This window comes from Podarcis tiliguerta, assembly GCF_965153285.1.
Source record: "Podarcis tiliguerta genome assembly, chromosome: 6".
Taxonomy (NCBI): Eukaryota; Metazoa; Chordata; class Lepidosauria; order Squamata; family Lacertidae; genus Podarcis; species Podarcis tiliguerta.
The window spans coordinates 2634939-2652308 of record NC_139539.1 but is presented as its reverse complement, the minus strand read 5'-3'; the positions used below and the strand labels follow the sequence as shown (position 1 = coordinate 2652308).

Genomic DNA, 17370 nt, shown 5'->3' with positions numbered 1-17370 from the left:
TTGGGACCAGTTTACCTGGAAGATTGCCTTACCCAATATACGCCCAGTGTGCCACACAATCCCTGTTCCGCATTTGTAAGAACTTTGTATTTTAGTGTGGCAGCACCTACAGTACACTTTGGAACTCCCTGCCACTTGACATCAGCTACTGTGTTCTTTTCAGTGCCCACTAAAAGCACTCATTTAGACAAGCCTGCCCAGATATTTAGAATCCTGATGCAAGTTCTTATCTGTATTTTAAAGGTAAAGGGACGCCTGACCACTAGGTCCAGTCACGGACGACTGGGGTTGCGGTGCTCATCTCACTTTATTGGCTGAGGGAGCCGGCGTACAGCTTCCGGGTCATGTGGCCAGCATGACTAAGCCGCTTCTGGCGAACCAGAGCAGCGCACGGAAACGCCGTTGACCTTCCCACCAGAGCGGTACCTATTTAGCTACTTGCACTTTGACGTGCTTTCAAACTGCTAGGTTGGCAGGAGCAGGGACCGAACAACAGGAGCTCACCCCGTCACGGGGATTCGAACCGCCGACCTTCTGATCGGCAAGTCCTAGGCTCTGTGGTTTAACCCACAGTGCCACCCGCAGCTACCTTTTTGAAACTTTTTCAAGTGATTGTTGTTTATTTTTCTTACTGATTTGCCTTTCCTGTAAACCATTTTTTAAAAAAAACAATCTAGTGGGGTATAAATTTAATGTAATAGAGCCCAATTTCAATTGTTGGTTTTACTGAGAGTCTACGAAGAATTATACCAGGGCACAGGGTTGCCCCAGGAAAAGCAAACTACTGCAGAATGGAACACTCTGGAAAATCCATTTCGGGTGCTTTGCATTTTCCTGCAATATAAAAAAATGCAAATTGTTGGGGTGCAGAGTGTGGTTGGAAGAAAGGACACACAAGGAAGGCTAGTTTGGTCTCACGGCCATAGGAGAGGTGTGCAAGTGTGCGCATAGGTGTGAACAGGGCACACCTCAAAGACGGATTGCACCCCCCCAAAGAGATCATCATTCTGGATCACCGGAGAGAAGGAAGCCCACCTGCTGCCACTTTCAACTTGCAGGTTCACAAGATTTTCAGTTTTTGCCAAAGAGCATTTGATTCCCCTATAGCTGAGAAAAGGACGCTTGCCTAATTGAACAACCATCAATACATTGGTGCTCTCCAGAAGTTTCAGACGACAATTCCCACAACAGGAGTTGTATACCTGAAAAAGCGTCTCCACCCTCATCGTTCAGCCCGGACACCGGGGTCCATCTCTGGGGGCCTTCTGGCGGTTCCCTCACTACGAGAAGCCAAGTTACAGGGAACCAAGCAGAGGGCCTTCTCGGTGGTGGCACCCTCCCTGTGGAACGCCCTCCCGTCCAATGTCAGGGAGACAAACAACTACAGAGGTACCTTCGTAGTTGTAAGGTTTGGCTCCTGAATACCGCAAACCCCAAAGTGTTCCGGTTTGCAAATGTTTTTTGGAAGCTGAACGCCTGACGCGCCTTCCAATTGAGTGCAGGAAGCTCCTGCAGCCAATCAGAAGCTGCTCCTTGCTTTTCGAACGGTTTCGGGAGTCGGACAGCCTCCCAGAACGGATTAAGTTCAAGAACCAAGGTACCACTGTACATGACTTTCCACTGACATCTGAAGGCAGCCCTGTATAGGGAAGCTTTTAATGTGTGATGTTTTATCGTGTTTTTAAATATTTTGTTGGGAGCCGCCCAGTGGCTGGTTCAACCCTGTCACATAATAAAAAAAAATATTATGATTACTGTAGTCCAAAACATCTAGAGAGAAACAGGCTGGTGACAGCTGCTCTGTAGGAAGGCTAAAATTAAAAAATAAATAAATAGTGGCCCCCATCATCTGGCAATCTTCACCCAAAGGTGGCATGTCAAGGTGTCTGGCCTTTGGTGAATGCCTTCCTCTTTTGAGAGGCATTTTTGGGCAAACTTGCACAACTTTCTTCCCTTTCCCCCCTTCAGTGAGGTGAAAAAAGGAAGAACCCAGGAAGATGCATTGGAGCTTCTCTGGAACAGGGCCGGAAAAATCCCACGGAATGGGAAGAGGCAGGTTTCAGAGATCCCTGATCCCACAAAAGTATTAGGCAATGCTGGAAGATCCATTTGCAAATGAAGGGGGCTGCTGATAAGAAGTGCAAGAATCTGGGCAAAGCTATAAAGGTAAAAGGTAAAGGACCCCTGGATGGTTAAGTCCAGGCAAAGGCGACTGTGGGGTTGCGGCGCTCATCTCGCTTTCAGGCCGAGGGAGCCAGCGTTTGTCCACAGACAGATTTCTGGGTCATGTGCCAGCAGGACTAAACCGCTTCTGGCACAAGGAAACGCTGTTCACCTTCCTGCCAGAGCGGTACCTATTTATCTACATGCACTGGTGTGCTTTCGAACTGCTAGGCTGGCAGGAGCAGGGACCGAGCAACGGGAGCTCACCCCGTTGCAGGGATTCGAACCACCGACCTTCCGATCGGCAAGCCCAAGAGGCTCAGTGGTTTAGCCCACAGCGCCACCCGCGTCCCATTGGGCACGGCTATGGTGAATTTGTACTTTCATTCAGTGAAAGTGGTTCTGAAATATGCGTTGGCACCCCCTGGGGGTGTGTGGATTGCCCAGGGGGGCACAAAGAGGCAAGGAGGTGGTGGCTGTGTGTGAGTGTGTGTGTGCTGGAGGTGTAAATGACTATCAGACTTCGAAACCCGGTTCATCAGTTTTGCCAAGTTAATTAAACCAAACTGGGTTTTAGAATCATTAAGAGTTGGAAGGGACCCTGAGAATCATCTAGTCCCCCCCCCCCCCGCAGTGGAAGAATCTCAGCTGAGGCATCCAGGCCACCCAACTTCGGCTTAAAAACCTCCAAGGATGGTTTTTGAATAACTATGCAATGAACTGCTACTGTTTTGAATTTTATTGTTACTCTCTTCCTCAGTGGGTTATGCAAACCAATGTTCTAAATTACACTTTTAAAAAAGATTTTAGAGGAGATTTTATAGCTGCCACCTCTTCCTCTCAAGGAGAGCAAAACATCACCCCCCCCCCCATTTTATTTTTGCTTCCTCGAGCCTCTTTCAAGGAGCATTATCTGCTCCCCAAACAAGCCTTTTATGCAGCCAGAGAGAGAAAAAACACCAGACTTCTGCAGGTTTCACAAAACATTTCCCACCCTTGCTGTCCTTGTCTTAGAGCCCCAAGAGAGCCAGACTTTAAAAGCGGGGTGCTTCTCTGACCCCAAACTTCTCAATGGGGAAAATGGTGCTTGGAGGATCTGGTCCAGGGGCCTCGGACGGTGGACGTTCAGCTTTCACTCTCTGGTTTTAAGCAGGCAGCGCCGATGACCCACAGGAAACTCAGCTGAGGCATTCCAGGCTGGTTTTCATCCTCTCCATCTCGTGAAGGAAGCCGTAAAACTGAGGCAGCGTCAGCTCTGAATCCGGGAGCAGGGAGAGAGAGAGAAGGAAGAAAAACAGAAATGATTCGGGACTCACCAAACAAGAAAAGCACTTTTGTTTTCTCTGCAGCAAGTTAACCGTTGCTCGGAAAAGGGCAACCAAAATTATCAAGGGGACAGAAGAAAGATTAGTAATAACGGTGATTTTATTATTTATACCCCGCCCATCTGGCTGGGCTGAAGCATTTGGGACTTTTAGTAAGTTCAGAGAAAAGGAGAGTAAGAGGCAAAATGATATAAGTGTCCGTTCATCCCCAGAGATCTCCACTGCAGCTTGACTAGCTGAGCAGTTTTCTTTTTACAGCTGCAGCTCCCAAAATATAATAATAATAATAATAATAATAATAATAATAATAATAATAATAATGCTTTTAACCATTATCACTGCTACCTTTTTAAGCTTTCTGCATTTTACCTGTGTTGTTTTAATTTGTGCAAGCTGCCCTGAGTCCCAGTCTGGGGAAAAGGAGGGATATAAATAATAATAATAATAATAATAATAATAATAATACTATTAAATTGAATACCACTGAATGTACTAAAGTCGAGGGAGAAAACTCTGACCTTAGAGTTAGTTGAAAGAAGCAGCTCCCCCCGCCCCCCCATCCCAAAACACATGCCCTTGCAATGTCTTTTGCAGGAGATGCAATTTCAGCCTTCCTGGGGCTTCAACTGCCTCCCTCTCTTTGCAGAACGCCCCCCAGGACAAAATAATGGCTCACTCACCCATGTACAGAGGCTCCACTTTGTTTCCTTTCCTAACCACCAATTTCAGCTGGAAATAAAAATCAGGTTTATTTTGTCAGAATAAAGGAAGTTGCATCCAAGTGAGCAGGCGAGAAATGTTAAAACACTGTGCTTTTTTTCTGCAAAGAGAAAACCCTGAGATTCTTCCACCGGTAATGTTTTTGCAGGGCGGTAGATGGAGCTGCTGAGGAGTCAGGAATTGGGGGGGGGGTGCATGGATGCTTCTGGACAGGGGAACAGAGACAAGCCACTCTGGGCTGTGACCCACAGGAAAGGATGGAGATTTGCGAAGGGGAAGAAATCTGCACCTGTCACCCTACCCAAAATGAGCACTGAGTCCCATGTTGGCTGGGGCTGATGGGAACTTCAGTCCAAAGTACAGTGGTAAAAGGTAAAGGTACCCCTGCCCGTACGGGCCAGTCTTGCCAGACTCTAGGGTTGTGTGCTCATCTCACTCTATAGGCCGGGAGCCAGCGTTGTCTGCAGACACTTCCGGGTCACGTGGCCATCGTGACATCGCTGCTCTGGTGAGCCAGCGCAGCACACGGAACGCCATTTACCTTCCCGCCAGTAAGCGGTCCCTATTTATCTACTTGCACCCAGGGGTGCTTTCGAACTGCTAGGTTGGCAGGCGCTGGGACCGAACAACGGGAACGCACCCCGCCGCGGGGATTCGAACCGCCGACCATGCGATCGGCAAGTCCTAGGCGCTGAGGTTTAACCCACAGCGCCACCCGCGTCCCTAAAATACAGTGGTACCTTGGGTTAAGTACTTAATTCATTCTGGAGGTCCGTACTTAACCTGAAACTGTTCTTAACCTGAAGCACCACTTTAGCTAATGGGGCTTCCCGCTGCCGCCGCACCGCCGCAGCACAATTTCTGTTATCATCCTGAAGTAAAGTTCTTAACCTGAAGCACTATTTCTGGGTTAGCGGAGTCTGTAACCTGAAGCGTCTGTAACCTGAAGCGTATGTAACCCAAGGTACCACTGTAGCTGGAGGGCTACAGTTTTCCCACCTGTATAAGGCACACCTCCAAGGCAGATCTGTTGCACCACCTCACTATTTTGCTGCTTCTGCTAGCCAGGGGGAGGACCAAAGATGCTGAAGTCCCGTACCACTGGGGTGCCCTCTCAGCCCTCTGCCAACCTCCCCAAACCGCACTGCCCAAACACTTTCAAGCCTCTCTCTGCTGCCATACTAGAAACTTGGTTTTTGGAAACCAAAACAAAAGCAGAGTTTCCTGGGACGCTGAATTCTTCAGGCATGAGCGTTGCGGGATACAGGGTGTCCTTTTCCCAGCGCCTGTGCCAACACCCTATTTTTTGCCCCTGGCTCTACCTGATGGGATCTTTCAAAAACAGCATCGCTTCTTGCATGGCAGGATACCCACCTGCAGGAAGATGCTTCCGGATTTCTCCAGTTCGCTGCTTCCTGCTGTCACTGCCAGAGAGAACAAAGAAAATCAATGTGGGTGCCCAGGGGAAGCTGGAAGGCGGAGCTTCCGTGGGGTGGAGGCACCTGGGGCCATAGGGGATTAGACTAGATGGCTCTTTGGGTCCCTTCCAACTCCGCTCACCTCCAAATTTCCACTCCATGTCTACGAGCTGGTTAACCATCAGGGTCTGCCCCACAGCCAGGCGGGAGAGGGTGGGTGATTTCTCCTTCCACTGGAAAGATTGCAGAAAGCAACATGAAACAAAAACCGGCACGGGTGTCCGGCGTCCCCATTCCACCCAAGACCACCTTCGCAAAAGCCTGGCTCCAGAGTTTCACATGCAAGACGCAGGGCCAGGTTTAGGTTTGATGCGGCCCTCAGCTACTGAAGGCAATGGGGCCCTTTATATGTCCAGCTGTCCTTTGTCAACAACAAACTGCCGCTGTTTTTTGTGTTGAATATATGCTATATGGTAATTTATGGACCTAATAGGCATCTCAAGCCATTTGCTCATAACAAAATATGTATTTTATCAAAGTAAATGTCAAACTGAAATACAATTAAGAAGGATATTAACAGTGAAATTAAATTGCTGTTTTAGGTGTTGTTTTTAAAAGTATGGATCAGATTTATTCCATTTTGCAATACTTTCTATGGGCAAACGTGCCTTGGTTTTGGAACGCTTTGGTTTTGGAACAGACTCCCAGAACGGATTAAGTTTCAGAACCAAGGTACCACTGTGTATAGAAATGAGCAAACCAGTGATATTTTAGGGAGCAGGTGGGGCCCATGACTTACATCCTAGGAGCCTACACAACACAGAACACTGTTGCTGTATGTAGGTTTTGTTTTATTTGTTTTTTATCTGAATAAGAAAAAATTGTTTTATTTGTTTTTTATCTAAATAAGAAAAATCAAAAAGCTTAAGGAAAAAAATAGAAAAACCTAAAATTCAAATTTCTAATTTTTTCCTTAAGCTTTTTGATTTTTCTTATTCTTTAGTTTATTTCCATAAGATAATATTTCTAGTCGATTACTTCTCATTTCAGCGATTTTCACGGAGTTTCATTTGATTTGTGCAATTAGTTCAGAGAACAGGCAGCCCAGAAGAAAAGCACCTTTCCCCCCCAGGGAATTAAAATTTCAGTAGCGAAAGGAATGCTCCTAGTACCTGCTCTTCGAAATAGCTGGCCTTCTCCTCGCTCAGCCCTGCGGGAGAAATTTAACACGGTTAAATGAGAGGCCGGCAGCCACCATCCACCTTCCAGAATCGCCGGAGGCATTTCAAAGAGACCTACCCAGGGTGATAAGATCTGCTCTAACCTGCTCTGCCGACAGACCTCTCTTTAGGGCACCTGAGATAAACAAGGCATAAAACAGACAGACGGAGGGGGGAAAGGGGAGAGAGAGAGAGAGAGAGAGAGAGAGAGAGAGAGAGAGAAGTCTGGTTAGACAACATCGCTACTGTATTGAGTAAAGCGAGAGAATAAGAAACCAAAACAGCGTTAGAAACTCAGGTATATGAGCTACGTGCCAAATGGCTCCTTTAAAACCAGGGTTACAGTCGCCAAAATGGAACATTGGAGGATTCCGGCTGGACATAAGGAGATACTTTTTCGCACGGTTTTAACTTTGGAACTCACTGCCACAAGATGTTCACCAGTGTGGATGGCTTTAAAAGGAGTTTTGACAAATCCGTGGGGACAAGTGGCTACTTGGTCCTGATGCATCTGTCCTAGCTGTGAATCAAAAGCACTGCTATTGTGCTTAGGTTGGGGTCTTCCTGTGGGTATCTGGCTGGCAACCATGAGAAGGGAATGCAGGACTTTGGCCTGATCCTGCACCCTGGCTCTCCTTATGTTCCTACGTACCTACGGGACCGCCTCTCCCGGTATGCCCCGCGGAGGACCTTAAGGTCCACAAATGACAACATTTTGGAGGTCCCAGTTCGCAAGGTGGTTAGATTGGTCTAAACTAGGGCCAGGGCCTTTTCAGTACTGGCCCCGACTTGGTGGAACGCTCTGTCACAAGAGACTAGGGCCCTGCGGGACTTGACATCTTTCCGCAGGGCCTGCAAGACAGAGCTGTTCCGCCTGGCCTTTGGTTTGGGCTCAGTCTGACCCTTATGTTTCCCTCCCCTTATGGTTTTGATCTATGGGCTGCTATTAAAATGAGGCTGCATTTTAAATTATTTTCTAACCTGTATTTTAATTTGGTTTTTTGTTTAATTGTAATTTTACTGGTGTTAGCCACCCTGAACCCGGCTCTGCCTGGGGTATAAATAAATTATTATTATTATTATTATTATTATTACTTCACTGAGCAGTTGCCCCTCTTGTGAGGGGTCCCATCATGAAAGAGGGGAGAAGCACCTCTCTCGATTCCCCTGGTCTATGGCCAGCATCCACACACCGCCAGGGACCCCCAAGCCCCCACTCACCATTCGGCACCAACAGGAGGCTTTTAACAATGTTCTTCAAAGGGCCCGGGCTGAGTTTATTGCTGGTGGCAAATTCAGAGAGCTGAACTAGGAACCTTTCAACCTGTAAGAGGAGAAGAGAAGACAGCGTGATCCATACCTCCAAGCTGCACACGGATGTGAGTTTCTGGTGCAATCCTATGCCTGCCTGACTCCAAAGTCAGTTTCACTGAGTTCATGGGGACTTTGAATCATAAAACTGTAGAGTCCGAAGGGACCACGGAGCATAGGTGTCAACTTACACAATTGAAAATAAGGGGCCAGCAGCCTCAAAAATAAGGGCTCAGCAGCCAAAATAAGGGATTTTGCTTAGCTTATGCAGAAATCCGCCACTGATGGAGCCAGGCTGCTTTTGCTGCGACTGAGTGTGCTTTGTAGGGGGTTGGACTAGATGATCCTAAAGGTCTACAACTCCCACCAAAGAAGAGGGGCAGACAAAACTGATGAACAGCATCGAGATGGCAAAGCTTACAGACAGAATTAGAAACCAGGAAGAGGACCTCTTTAATAAAGAATGGGGAGGGTTTATAATTTAGTTGAAAAGCTATTGCAAAGAGTTACATACATTGGTAGGATTGACAGAAAACTTGTAGTAAAAAATTGAACTATGGATGGACAAATGATTTATAAAAATAGAGCTATGAAAGGGATGCAGAGGGGGAAATCACTACATTAAGATGCTGCACTGGTTGGAGGGGATGCTAAGCAGCACGTCGGGGCTGCCGTCGTCCTGGCGCGAGGAGTTCCATCGGCCCTTCCCCGCCCAAGAGAGAGGGAGGGAGCCTTTCGCCCACGCCGTCCGCCAGCTTGGCATGTGGCGGTTGTGGTGCCACGACAGCCGCTGAAGCGCTGCCCTTCTGCGTCCCTCCCCATCCCCTCCTCTTCCTCCTCCCTCAGGCCGCCTTCTTAGCCGTTGCCTCCAGCTTCCCCTGGCAGCGCGGCGGAGTCTCGCAAGAGAGGGGCTGCCTGCCTGCCCGCCGCCACCCGTCTCCTCACGATGCGCCCGAGGGGGGGAAAGGGAGAGACGGAGACGCGGCAGCTCGTGTCCATGCTCTCTCTCACGGCGGAGGACCCTTAAGATAACATATAATTAATATACCATATTTTTTGCTCTATAAGACTCACTTTTTCCCTCCTAAAAAGTAAGGGGAAATGTGTGTGCGTCTTATGGAGCGAATGCAGGCTGCGCAGCTATCCCAGAAGCCAGAACAGCGAGAGGGATTGCTGCTTTCGCCGTGCAGCGATCCCTCTTGCTGTTCTGGCTTCTGAGATTCAGAATATTTTTTTTTCTTGCTTTCCTCCTCCAAAAACTAGGTGCGTCCTGTGGTCTGGTGCATCTTATAGAGCGAAAAATACGATAATATAATATAATATAATATAATATAATATAATATAATATACCTTTGTTATTTTTTATTTTAGCCAATATGTCCGTCCCTCTTTAGAGACAGAAGCCCCCCTCCTTTCATAGCAATTGGTTTGAGAAAGCAGGGCATAATTTTAGCTAAACATCTGGTGGTTTCCAAGTTGTCTGCCCAAGTTCGGGCAGAATTTACGACTTGTTTCGGTAGGGAAAGCCGAGCAGTCATTAAAGGAAGAGGCACAAAGAAGGGGCGAGATCCTGGCGCAAGTCGTAAATTAAGGAAGGCCTCGTTTTAATAGTCTTGACTTTAGAACCTGTTTCTCCCTCACCTGGGAGGAAGCCCCACAGACTTCGGTATGGCTGACTTTGGAGAAGATCTGGGGAGGATGAAACCGTCAGACTCACAGTATTTCTTTCTTTCTTTTCAAATAGTCCAATAAAATTGTTCCAAACCCCAGGGCCCCAAAGGCAGGGATGAAAATGGGTTGGCGATAGAAAAGTGCGATTGCTAGAGGTCAGCAAAGGGGGCAAGTCTGCCCTGTGATTCTCAGATGAAGGGCAGTATTATTATTATTATTATTATTATTATTATTATTAATGTGTCTGACAGCATTTGTTTAGGGATAGGACCTTCTCGGTAGTGGCTCCCACCCTGTGGAATACCCTCCCATCAGATGTCAAGGAAATAAACAGCTATCTGACTTTTAGAAGACATCTGAAGGTAGCCCTAAAAAATCGGGAAGTTGTTAATGTTTGCTGTTTTATCGTGTTTTTAATATTCTGTTGGGAGCTGCTCAGAGTGGCTGGGGAAACCCAGCCAGATGGGCAGGGTATAAATAATAATAATGATAATGATAATAATAAATAATAAGAATAATAAGAATAATGTTGTTGTTGTTTAGTCGTTTAGTCATGTCCGACTCTTCATGACCCCATGGACCAGAGCACGCCAGGCACTTCTGTCTTTAATAATAATAATAATATGATACAGGATCTCATGTTTAAGCATACACATGCTCCTCTGCCGAATACATCATGCTCTGCTATTGCTTGGAATGCGCCCTTACAGAATATGCACCCCATCGTGTCCTTCAGACTGAGATAATAATCACTTTCATGACACTGCTATTATTATTATTTAAAAAATGAGAACAATCTACACTTTACAAAGAATTGCAAAGAGACTTGTGACAGGGCTCCTGGCCTTTCGTTTTATCTCATGCAATGATGCTACTGTAATTAGCATTAAAAGTTGCTGCTGCTGCTCCTAAGATGCTCACCTTGAGTAAAACTATAGCAAAAACAGTCTCAGCTAACCCCCTTGGATGCTATCTTGCCGACATTGCTGTGGACGGCTTACCTCTTTGGGTTCCTGCAGAAATCGGAAAACCACTTCTGCGAGAGTAGAGAATTGCTGGAGAGAGACAAAACGAAGGTGTCAGAACCACTTTCCCCATTGCTTCCTGCCACTCAGCACTGGACCACCTTGCTTCTGATCTCTTGCCATGGCAGCACCTCTTGACCAAGCTATTGTCCTGCTGGTTGCCACCTTCCACAAATACACCAACAAGGATGGCAATAAGAAGGAATTGAAGGAGCTGATACAGAAGGAGCTCACCATGGGACCGAAACTTCTGGATGCAGAGATACAGGCATTAATGAAAAATCTGGACCGCAATGGGGACCAACTGGTGAACTTCCAGGAATATGTCACTTTCCTGGCTGCCCTGGCAATGATTTACAACGAAGCTTTGAGTTCTTAAATGTACATCCCGGTGGGTCAAGGTGTCATGATTCGGGATTATACCTCTGTAGGCAGTTTCACGTCCAATAAAATTTAAGTTTTTTTTTTATTAAAAAAAAAAAACCCAGCAACAACAAAACACCGAAGGTGTCAGCAACACAAGACCTGCCATGGATTGGGCCCACCTCTCCTGCTCTTTCCAGTGTCTAATGCAGATTATTCCTTTTTTAAAAAGAGCAACAATCCTCAAAACTTCCCTGTGTATATATAGTTTTTAAAAGGCACTTGGTGGTTCAGCCTGGGTGTGTGAAGGCAGTGGTTTGGAGCCATCAAGTTAGATGGACCTGGGAACAGGGACACATCCTGCCCCACAAGATGAAGGTCCCAATTCCCTTGCCAAAACTCTTCCCTTTAAGATTTGGAACTCAATTACGCAGTAATCCAATTCAACATCAGATTGCTCTAATACCAGCCTCCTTGTGAAAGTGAATAGGAGAGGCTGGTGGCCACATTAAATAAATCTTACCCACCTTGAATAACAGGTATGAGTTTTAATTGCTTAATTAATTCTGCATATATTTGCATATAAATGGAGGCTGGTGCACAGCTTATCTCAGGCCCAGGGTGGCGAGGCCATAGCTGTCAACGTTTTCCCTTTTTTAAGGGAAATTCCCTTATTCCGAATAGGATTCCTCGCAAGAAAAGGGAAAAGTTGACAGCTGTGGGTGAGCCCCTTCCAGCTGGCTTAAACCTCCAAGGTCCAGGGAAAGTGAAGCCAGCTGCCTCCCTCCCTCCCCTTGCAAGGAACCTGTATAGTGTCGTACCTTGGAAGTCGAATTGAATCCGTTCTGGAAGTCGGTTCGACTTCCAAAATGTTTGAAAACCAAATTGCGGCTTCTGATTGGCTGCAGGAAGCTCCTGCAGCCAATCGGAAGCCCCGTCGAGACATTCAGGTTCCAAAAGAATGTTCGCAAACCGGAACAATCACTTGCAGGGTGGCGGCATTCGGGAGCCAAAATGTCCGAGTTCCAGGGCGTTTGGGATCCAGGGTACAACTGTATGTTTATGTTTGGCCAGGCGTGTGTGTGTGTGTGTGTGTCTATAGCCAGGGTTCTCCAATTTGGTGCCCTCCAGATGTGGCTGATGGGAGTTGTAGACCGAAACATCTGGAGGGCGCCAAGTTGGGGGCACCATCTTAGAAGGGGGTCTCGTTCCTGAATGACGGGCTTCTTCTGCAACCACTGCCAGAATCACCATTTGCAAGGGCTCACATGAAGCACAATTCACCATTTTAAAACCGGCCGCCCAGTTTGGACCTTTAAGCTGAAAAGTGTTTAATGCATCAATTCAATTAATTGACTTAAATGTTACAGCCTTAGGAGCAAACTAGCTCTGTGGAAAATGTGACACCCAGGAGTCCAATTTGTCTTTATTTTGCAAGTTTGCAAATAAGGAGAGCTGGCCCAATTAAAAGGTATCGACCTCCACACAGGAGCAATCGAATCCTCTGTTTGCACACGCTGGGCATTCTCCAAATCCCCCCGAGAGAGGCAGCAGCCCTGTTTGCACACCAGCGAGCCTGCAGAGCTCTGGCAGAGTGCTAAGGATTAAGAAACAATATTTTTAAAAAATAATAATAATATGGGTTGCAACCAACTAACGTTTACTCAGAGTAGACCTGCTACAATGAATGGACAGATGACCACCTGTCATGGATGCTTGAGTTGAGATTCCTGCATCGCAGGGGGTTGGACTAGATGACCCCGGGGTCCCTTCCAATTCCTCAGTTCTATGATTCTACACTAGCAATGTTCATTAATTTCAGTTGGTCTACTCTGGGGAGTACCAGCCCTGAATGCAAACAGTTTACCTACACAATCACCTTTCTGCATGTATGACCACTCGGCTACTCAGAACCGGTGCTGTTACAGGTGCTACATAAAGCCCGTTCCTCATTTGTAGGAACTCGCCTGTTTAATGTGGCAGGGCCTTTGGAACTCCCCGCCTCTTGATACCAGGCAGACACCTTCGCTGTACTCTTTTCGGCGCCTGCTTAAAGCATCCTTGTTTAGACAAGCCAACCCAGATGTTCAGAAAGTTGACGAGAGTCTTAATCTGTTTTTAGTTTTGTGTTATTTCACCTTTCCAAAAGTCCTAAGTTAGCATTTTTTCTTATTGATGATGTTTTGCCTTTTTTAAAAATCGCTCTGAGGGTTTTCTTTTCCTTTTTGCAATCAGTGCATACATTTTATGAACTAAATAATCAAAATAAAATCCTACAAGCATTCCCTCCCCCCAAAGTAAATAAATCACAAAACTGTGCAGCCATAGGGTCAGAAGGCAGGGCATGGAGGAGAGCAAAGCGGTCGCATTCTTGGATGAGGTGATAACCCCAAAAACAGAAGCGTGACCTTGAGGGAGATACCTGGAATGCGAAAAAGGCATGACTAACAGCTCCGCTTTTTATTGTGCTACCTGGTTGGAGTGGAGACAGAAAGCTCATGAGTTCTCCAGGAGCCTCACTCAGCGTTTTAGCAGCCGGCTTAGGATACGGTAGAACCCCCAGAAGGGGAAGAAATGGAGGCAGTGAGAGATTTTACTTTCTTGGGTTCCATGATCACTGCAGATGGTGACAGCAGCCACAAAATTATAAGATGCCTGCTTCTTGGGAGAAAAGCAATGACAAACCTAGACAGCATCTTAAAAAGCAGAGACATCACCTTGCCAACAAAGGTCCGTATAGTAAAAGCTATGGTTTTCCCAGCAGTGATGTATGGAAGTGAGTACTGGACCATAATGAAGGCTGATCGCTGAAGAATTGATGCTTTTGAATTCTGATGCTGGAGGAGACTCTTGAGAGTCCCATGGACTGCAAGAAGATCAAACCGATCCATTCTGAAGGAAATCAGCCCTGAGTGCTCACTGGAAGGACAGATCCTGAAGCTGAGGCTCCAAGACTTTGGCCACCTCATGAGAAGAGAAGAATCCCTGGAAAAGACCCTGATGTTGGGAAAGATGGAGGGCACAAGGAGAAGGGGACGACAGAAGATGAGATGGTTAGACAGTGTTCTCGAAGCTACAAACATGAATCTGACCACACTGGGAGGCAGTGGAAGACAGGAGTGCCTGGCGTGCTCTGGTCCAGGGGGTCACGAAGAGTCGGACACGACTAAAAAACAAAGCCACAGGGATATCAACCTGCTGGAAAACTAACTAATAAGTCCCTAGGCACTAAATGAAAAAAAGGATGATTTCCTACCTCTTTGGTTTGACTTTATTTCATTTTAAGGAAGGAGGACCCCACCCCTTTGGTCTACAAAAAAATATGGTTAATGCAGTAAAACAGGGTCGTTGTTTAATTAACCTTGTCTTGTCTAATCATTATGTCGCTGCCTTCCACGCATCTGCATAAAACTGCAGAGTTGGAAGGGACCACAAGAATCATCTACCCCTGACAGGTAGGAATCTTTGGCCCAACTTGAGGCTGGAACCCAGGACCCAGAGATGAAGAGCCTTGTGCTCCACTAAGTGAGCTATTGCAGCAGGCCTGTGGTTTATTTATTCTGGGTTCATTTCATGTCTATAGTTGTTCAACAGTATATGGGCAACGTATGTTGCCGTCAGATCCTGTTTTGATAACATGGTACTTTGCAGAATTTTGTAGAACCTTTTTAAAAATAATAACAGTAATAAAGAATATTTTTTTTTGGGGGGGGGTATATAAGTCCAGCAGAGTGGACTTGCAGGAACCAAGGAGAAGCAGGAACCATTTAAGAGCATCAGCTATTGAGGCGGCACACATAAAATTCGCTGGATGCCTTTGGTCAGATATGCTTGCTGTGCAATGAGGGAGGGATAACGCGAGCCTGATGTATTGTGAGCAGGAACTAAAGTGATTTAGAAATGGTTGTATGCGGGGAAGGAGTTCTGGGTGCGACCAGCAGGGAACGGAAGCTGAATGCAGCAGTTTGTCGTGTATAGTTTTGCAGCAGCACACTGCTAAATAAAAATTATTCCTTTGAATCCAGTCCCTGTGCATCATTTATAATCTTGGAAATAATGAATATATGGTGTCAGAAGACAAAATTAAAAGAAGGCAGTATTGCAGCTCGATGAGAGGTATACCTATAAGAACACAAAATTATTAGATCTGTATCTATCCCAGCATCCTATTCTTTCAAGGCCAACCAGATGGGAAACCTGCAAACAGGATTCAAGCACAAGAGAAACTCTCCCCTCCTGAACTGAATCAGTCAAGAGTCTCAAGACATATACAGGCATCCCTAATTTTATTTGTCCCCAGCCTTTCCACAGTTCAAACTATGTTCAAGGCGGCTGACAACAGGAAGAGAAATACGTAGCTACAACGTTCAAGGAGCCATAAACAAAACATTTTTAAAAATACACAACCATCACTGCAAGATACAAAATAAAGATACAAAAAGGCTAATACCAACAGCAGCAAAAATAAGAATAAAAACCACAACAAAACCCCACCAACAGCACCCTGGAGAGGGCAAGAGTTGCAGCCAAAGATTTTGGACTCTGAATTATCTGAGACTAGGTAAAGAGAGAGACAGTGTGATCAGAAGAGCAAAGAGATAGAGATTTTTGTTTTTCAAAAAAAACAGGGAGATGAAATATTCATGGGGAATCAAGTGATTGAGACATGGTCCTAAGGTGGAGGTTGTGGCGAGGCGGACAGAGAAAGGAAGCTGCGGGGCATCTTGACTGAGATTCAGTTTTGCAGTACCACATGGATAAATTAAAGTTTATTCCTTCTAATACAGTTTCCACCGATCATTTATAGTCTTGCAAATACTGTACTACACCCGATCTTTACACGGGCAACTAAAACAACACGGATAAAACGCGAGGTGCCGTTTCTGAAGGCAGAATATCAAACTTAACCATAATCATGGGCTTTTCTTTGGAAGACTTGATGCCAATAACTAGTGTGGGTTTTATTTATTTTTTAAAACGCTGATCGCAACCGTTTTGCTTTTTGGTTCCTTCCCTGAGTGAATCTTTAAAAACGCATTTTAAAAGAGCTATGAGTTCGTAGCCTTGGGGGGTCCCTTCCAACCCTCTCCAAGACCAGCGAGGCTTTTAAAAGCAAGCCGGGGGCCCCGATCCTGTTCACGCAGCTTCGCGGAGCCCCCGGGCGCGCCGGGACTCCGGTCCAGAGGATCTCCTCCGGGGGAGGAGGGGGGGTCGCCTTTTAGGATGACGCGCAGCGAAGCGCAGGAGTGTAGCGCGCGCTCGTGTGCCCTGCTTCCTTCCCCGTGGCGACGCGCCAGCCCCACTGGCCGGAGGGTTCCTCCTCCCAGCGCCAGTTTTTTTTTGGGGGGGGGGTCTTCGGCAACCAGCGCCCCAATATTCGGAAAATAGGTGTGTCCCCCGCTCCCAAGCCCCCCGCTCCGCCGGTAGCTGCACCTGGGCGCTCAGCTGGTTGAGCTGCTGCAGGTCTGCGCTCAGCGTCTCCGGCACCGGCTCGCGCGCAAAGCTCAGCAGCCCCATTGCGCGCCCGGATCGCTCGCCTTCCTCGGCTGCCACTACCGCCGCCGCCGCCCGGCTCCTCCCCGCCGCGCTCCGCCCCTGCCGGCGCAGCCGCTTTCGATTTGGCTCCCCGGGGACGCTATTACTCGCGAGTAAGCCCGGCCGGGAGATCTTTCGCCGAGGAAAAGCGCGCATGAGTTGGCGGGTTGGGGTGGGTGGCGGCGGGTGTCAGGCCTCGCGCTCCTGCCCCGCCGTCGGATCGGGTCTACTCGGAAACAAACCCCGTGGGGTTTTCTTCCGGCCGCTTACCTCCGAGGTAAGGGTCACTTGGAGGGATCGTGGGGGAAAGCCCCACGTCTAGTCCAAAGAAAGAGGTTGTTTCTTATCAGAGCAACAGCAGCACAAAATAAAAATAAAAACAAACTATTTTCATAAGAACACAAAATTGTGGCGTTAGAAGGGACCCTGAGGATCATCTAGTCCAACCCACTGCATAACTGAGCACAGGCGTTTTAAACTCCAGTTACAAAACCAGCATCACCCCTGGAATAACATGGCTTGTTTGTTTTGTTGATGTTGGTGCTGCAATTTAAATAATCAGAACCAAGTAATTGAGTTAAAACAACAGGGGTCAGCAAACTTTTTCAGCAGGGGGCTG

At 47.0% G+C, this 17370-nt stretch overlaps 2 protein-coding genes across 2 annotated transcripts; one reads left to right on the top strand and one right to left on the bottom strand.

Annotated features, from left to right (window-relative positions):
• Nucleotides 1-2879: 2879 nt before the first annotated feature.
• Nucleotides 2880-16974, bottom strand: COMMD7 (COMM domain containing 7). Its single transcript, XM_083447662.1, has 9 exons — nt 16650-16974; nt 10830-10883; nt 8068-8170; nt 6926-6982; nt 6799-6836; nt 5769-5859; nt 5583-5632; nt 4169-4217; nt 2880-3418 (listed from the first exon to the last, which is right to left on the bottom strand). The coding sequence occupies exons 1-9, from the start codon at nt 16905-16907 to the stop codon at nt 3342-3344; spliced, it is 777 nt and encodes a 258-aa protein (XP_083303788.1). The 5' UTR covers nt 16908-16974; the 3' UTR covers nt 2880-3341.
• On the top strand, nt 10912-11315 carry LOC310680725 (protein S100-A6-like). Its single transcript, XM_083447744.1, has one exon. The coding sequence runs from the start codon at nt 10975-10977 to the stop codon at nt 11230-11232; it is 258 nt and encodes an 85-aa protein (XP_083303870.1). The 5' UTR covers nt 10912-10974; the 3' UTR covers nt 11233-11315.
• Nucleotides 16975-17370: the final 396 nt, after the last annotated feature.

Bases quoted from the DNA above. Each gene is read 5' to 3' on its own strand.
- COMMD7 (XM_083447662.1), bottom strand. From the start codon at position 16,907: ATGCGCGCTTTTCCTCGGCGAAAGATCTCCCGGCCGGGCTTACTCGCG. The intron at 5,860-6,798 runs GTACTAGGAGCA...CAATCTTTCCAG, and splicing joins CCAGCTATTTCGAAGAGCAG to TGGAAGGAGAAATCACCCAC. The intron at 3,419-4,168 runs GTGAGTGAGCCA...TCCCGGATTCAG, and splicing joins AGTGGAGCCTCTGTACATGG to AGCTGACGCTGCCTCAGTTT.
- LOC310680725 (XM_083447744.1), top strand. From the start codon at position 10,975: ATGGCAGCACCTCTTGACCAAGCTATTGTCCTGCTGGTTGCCACCTTC.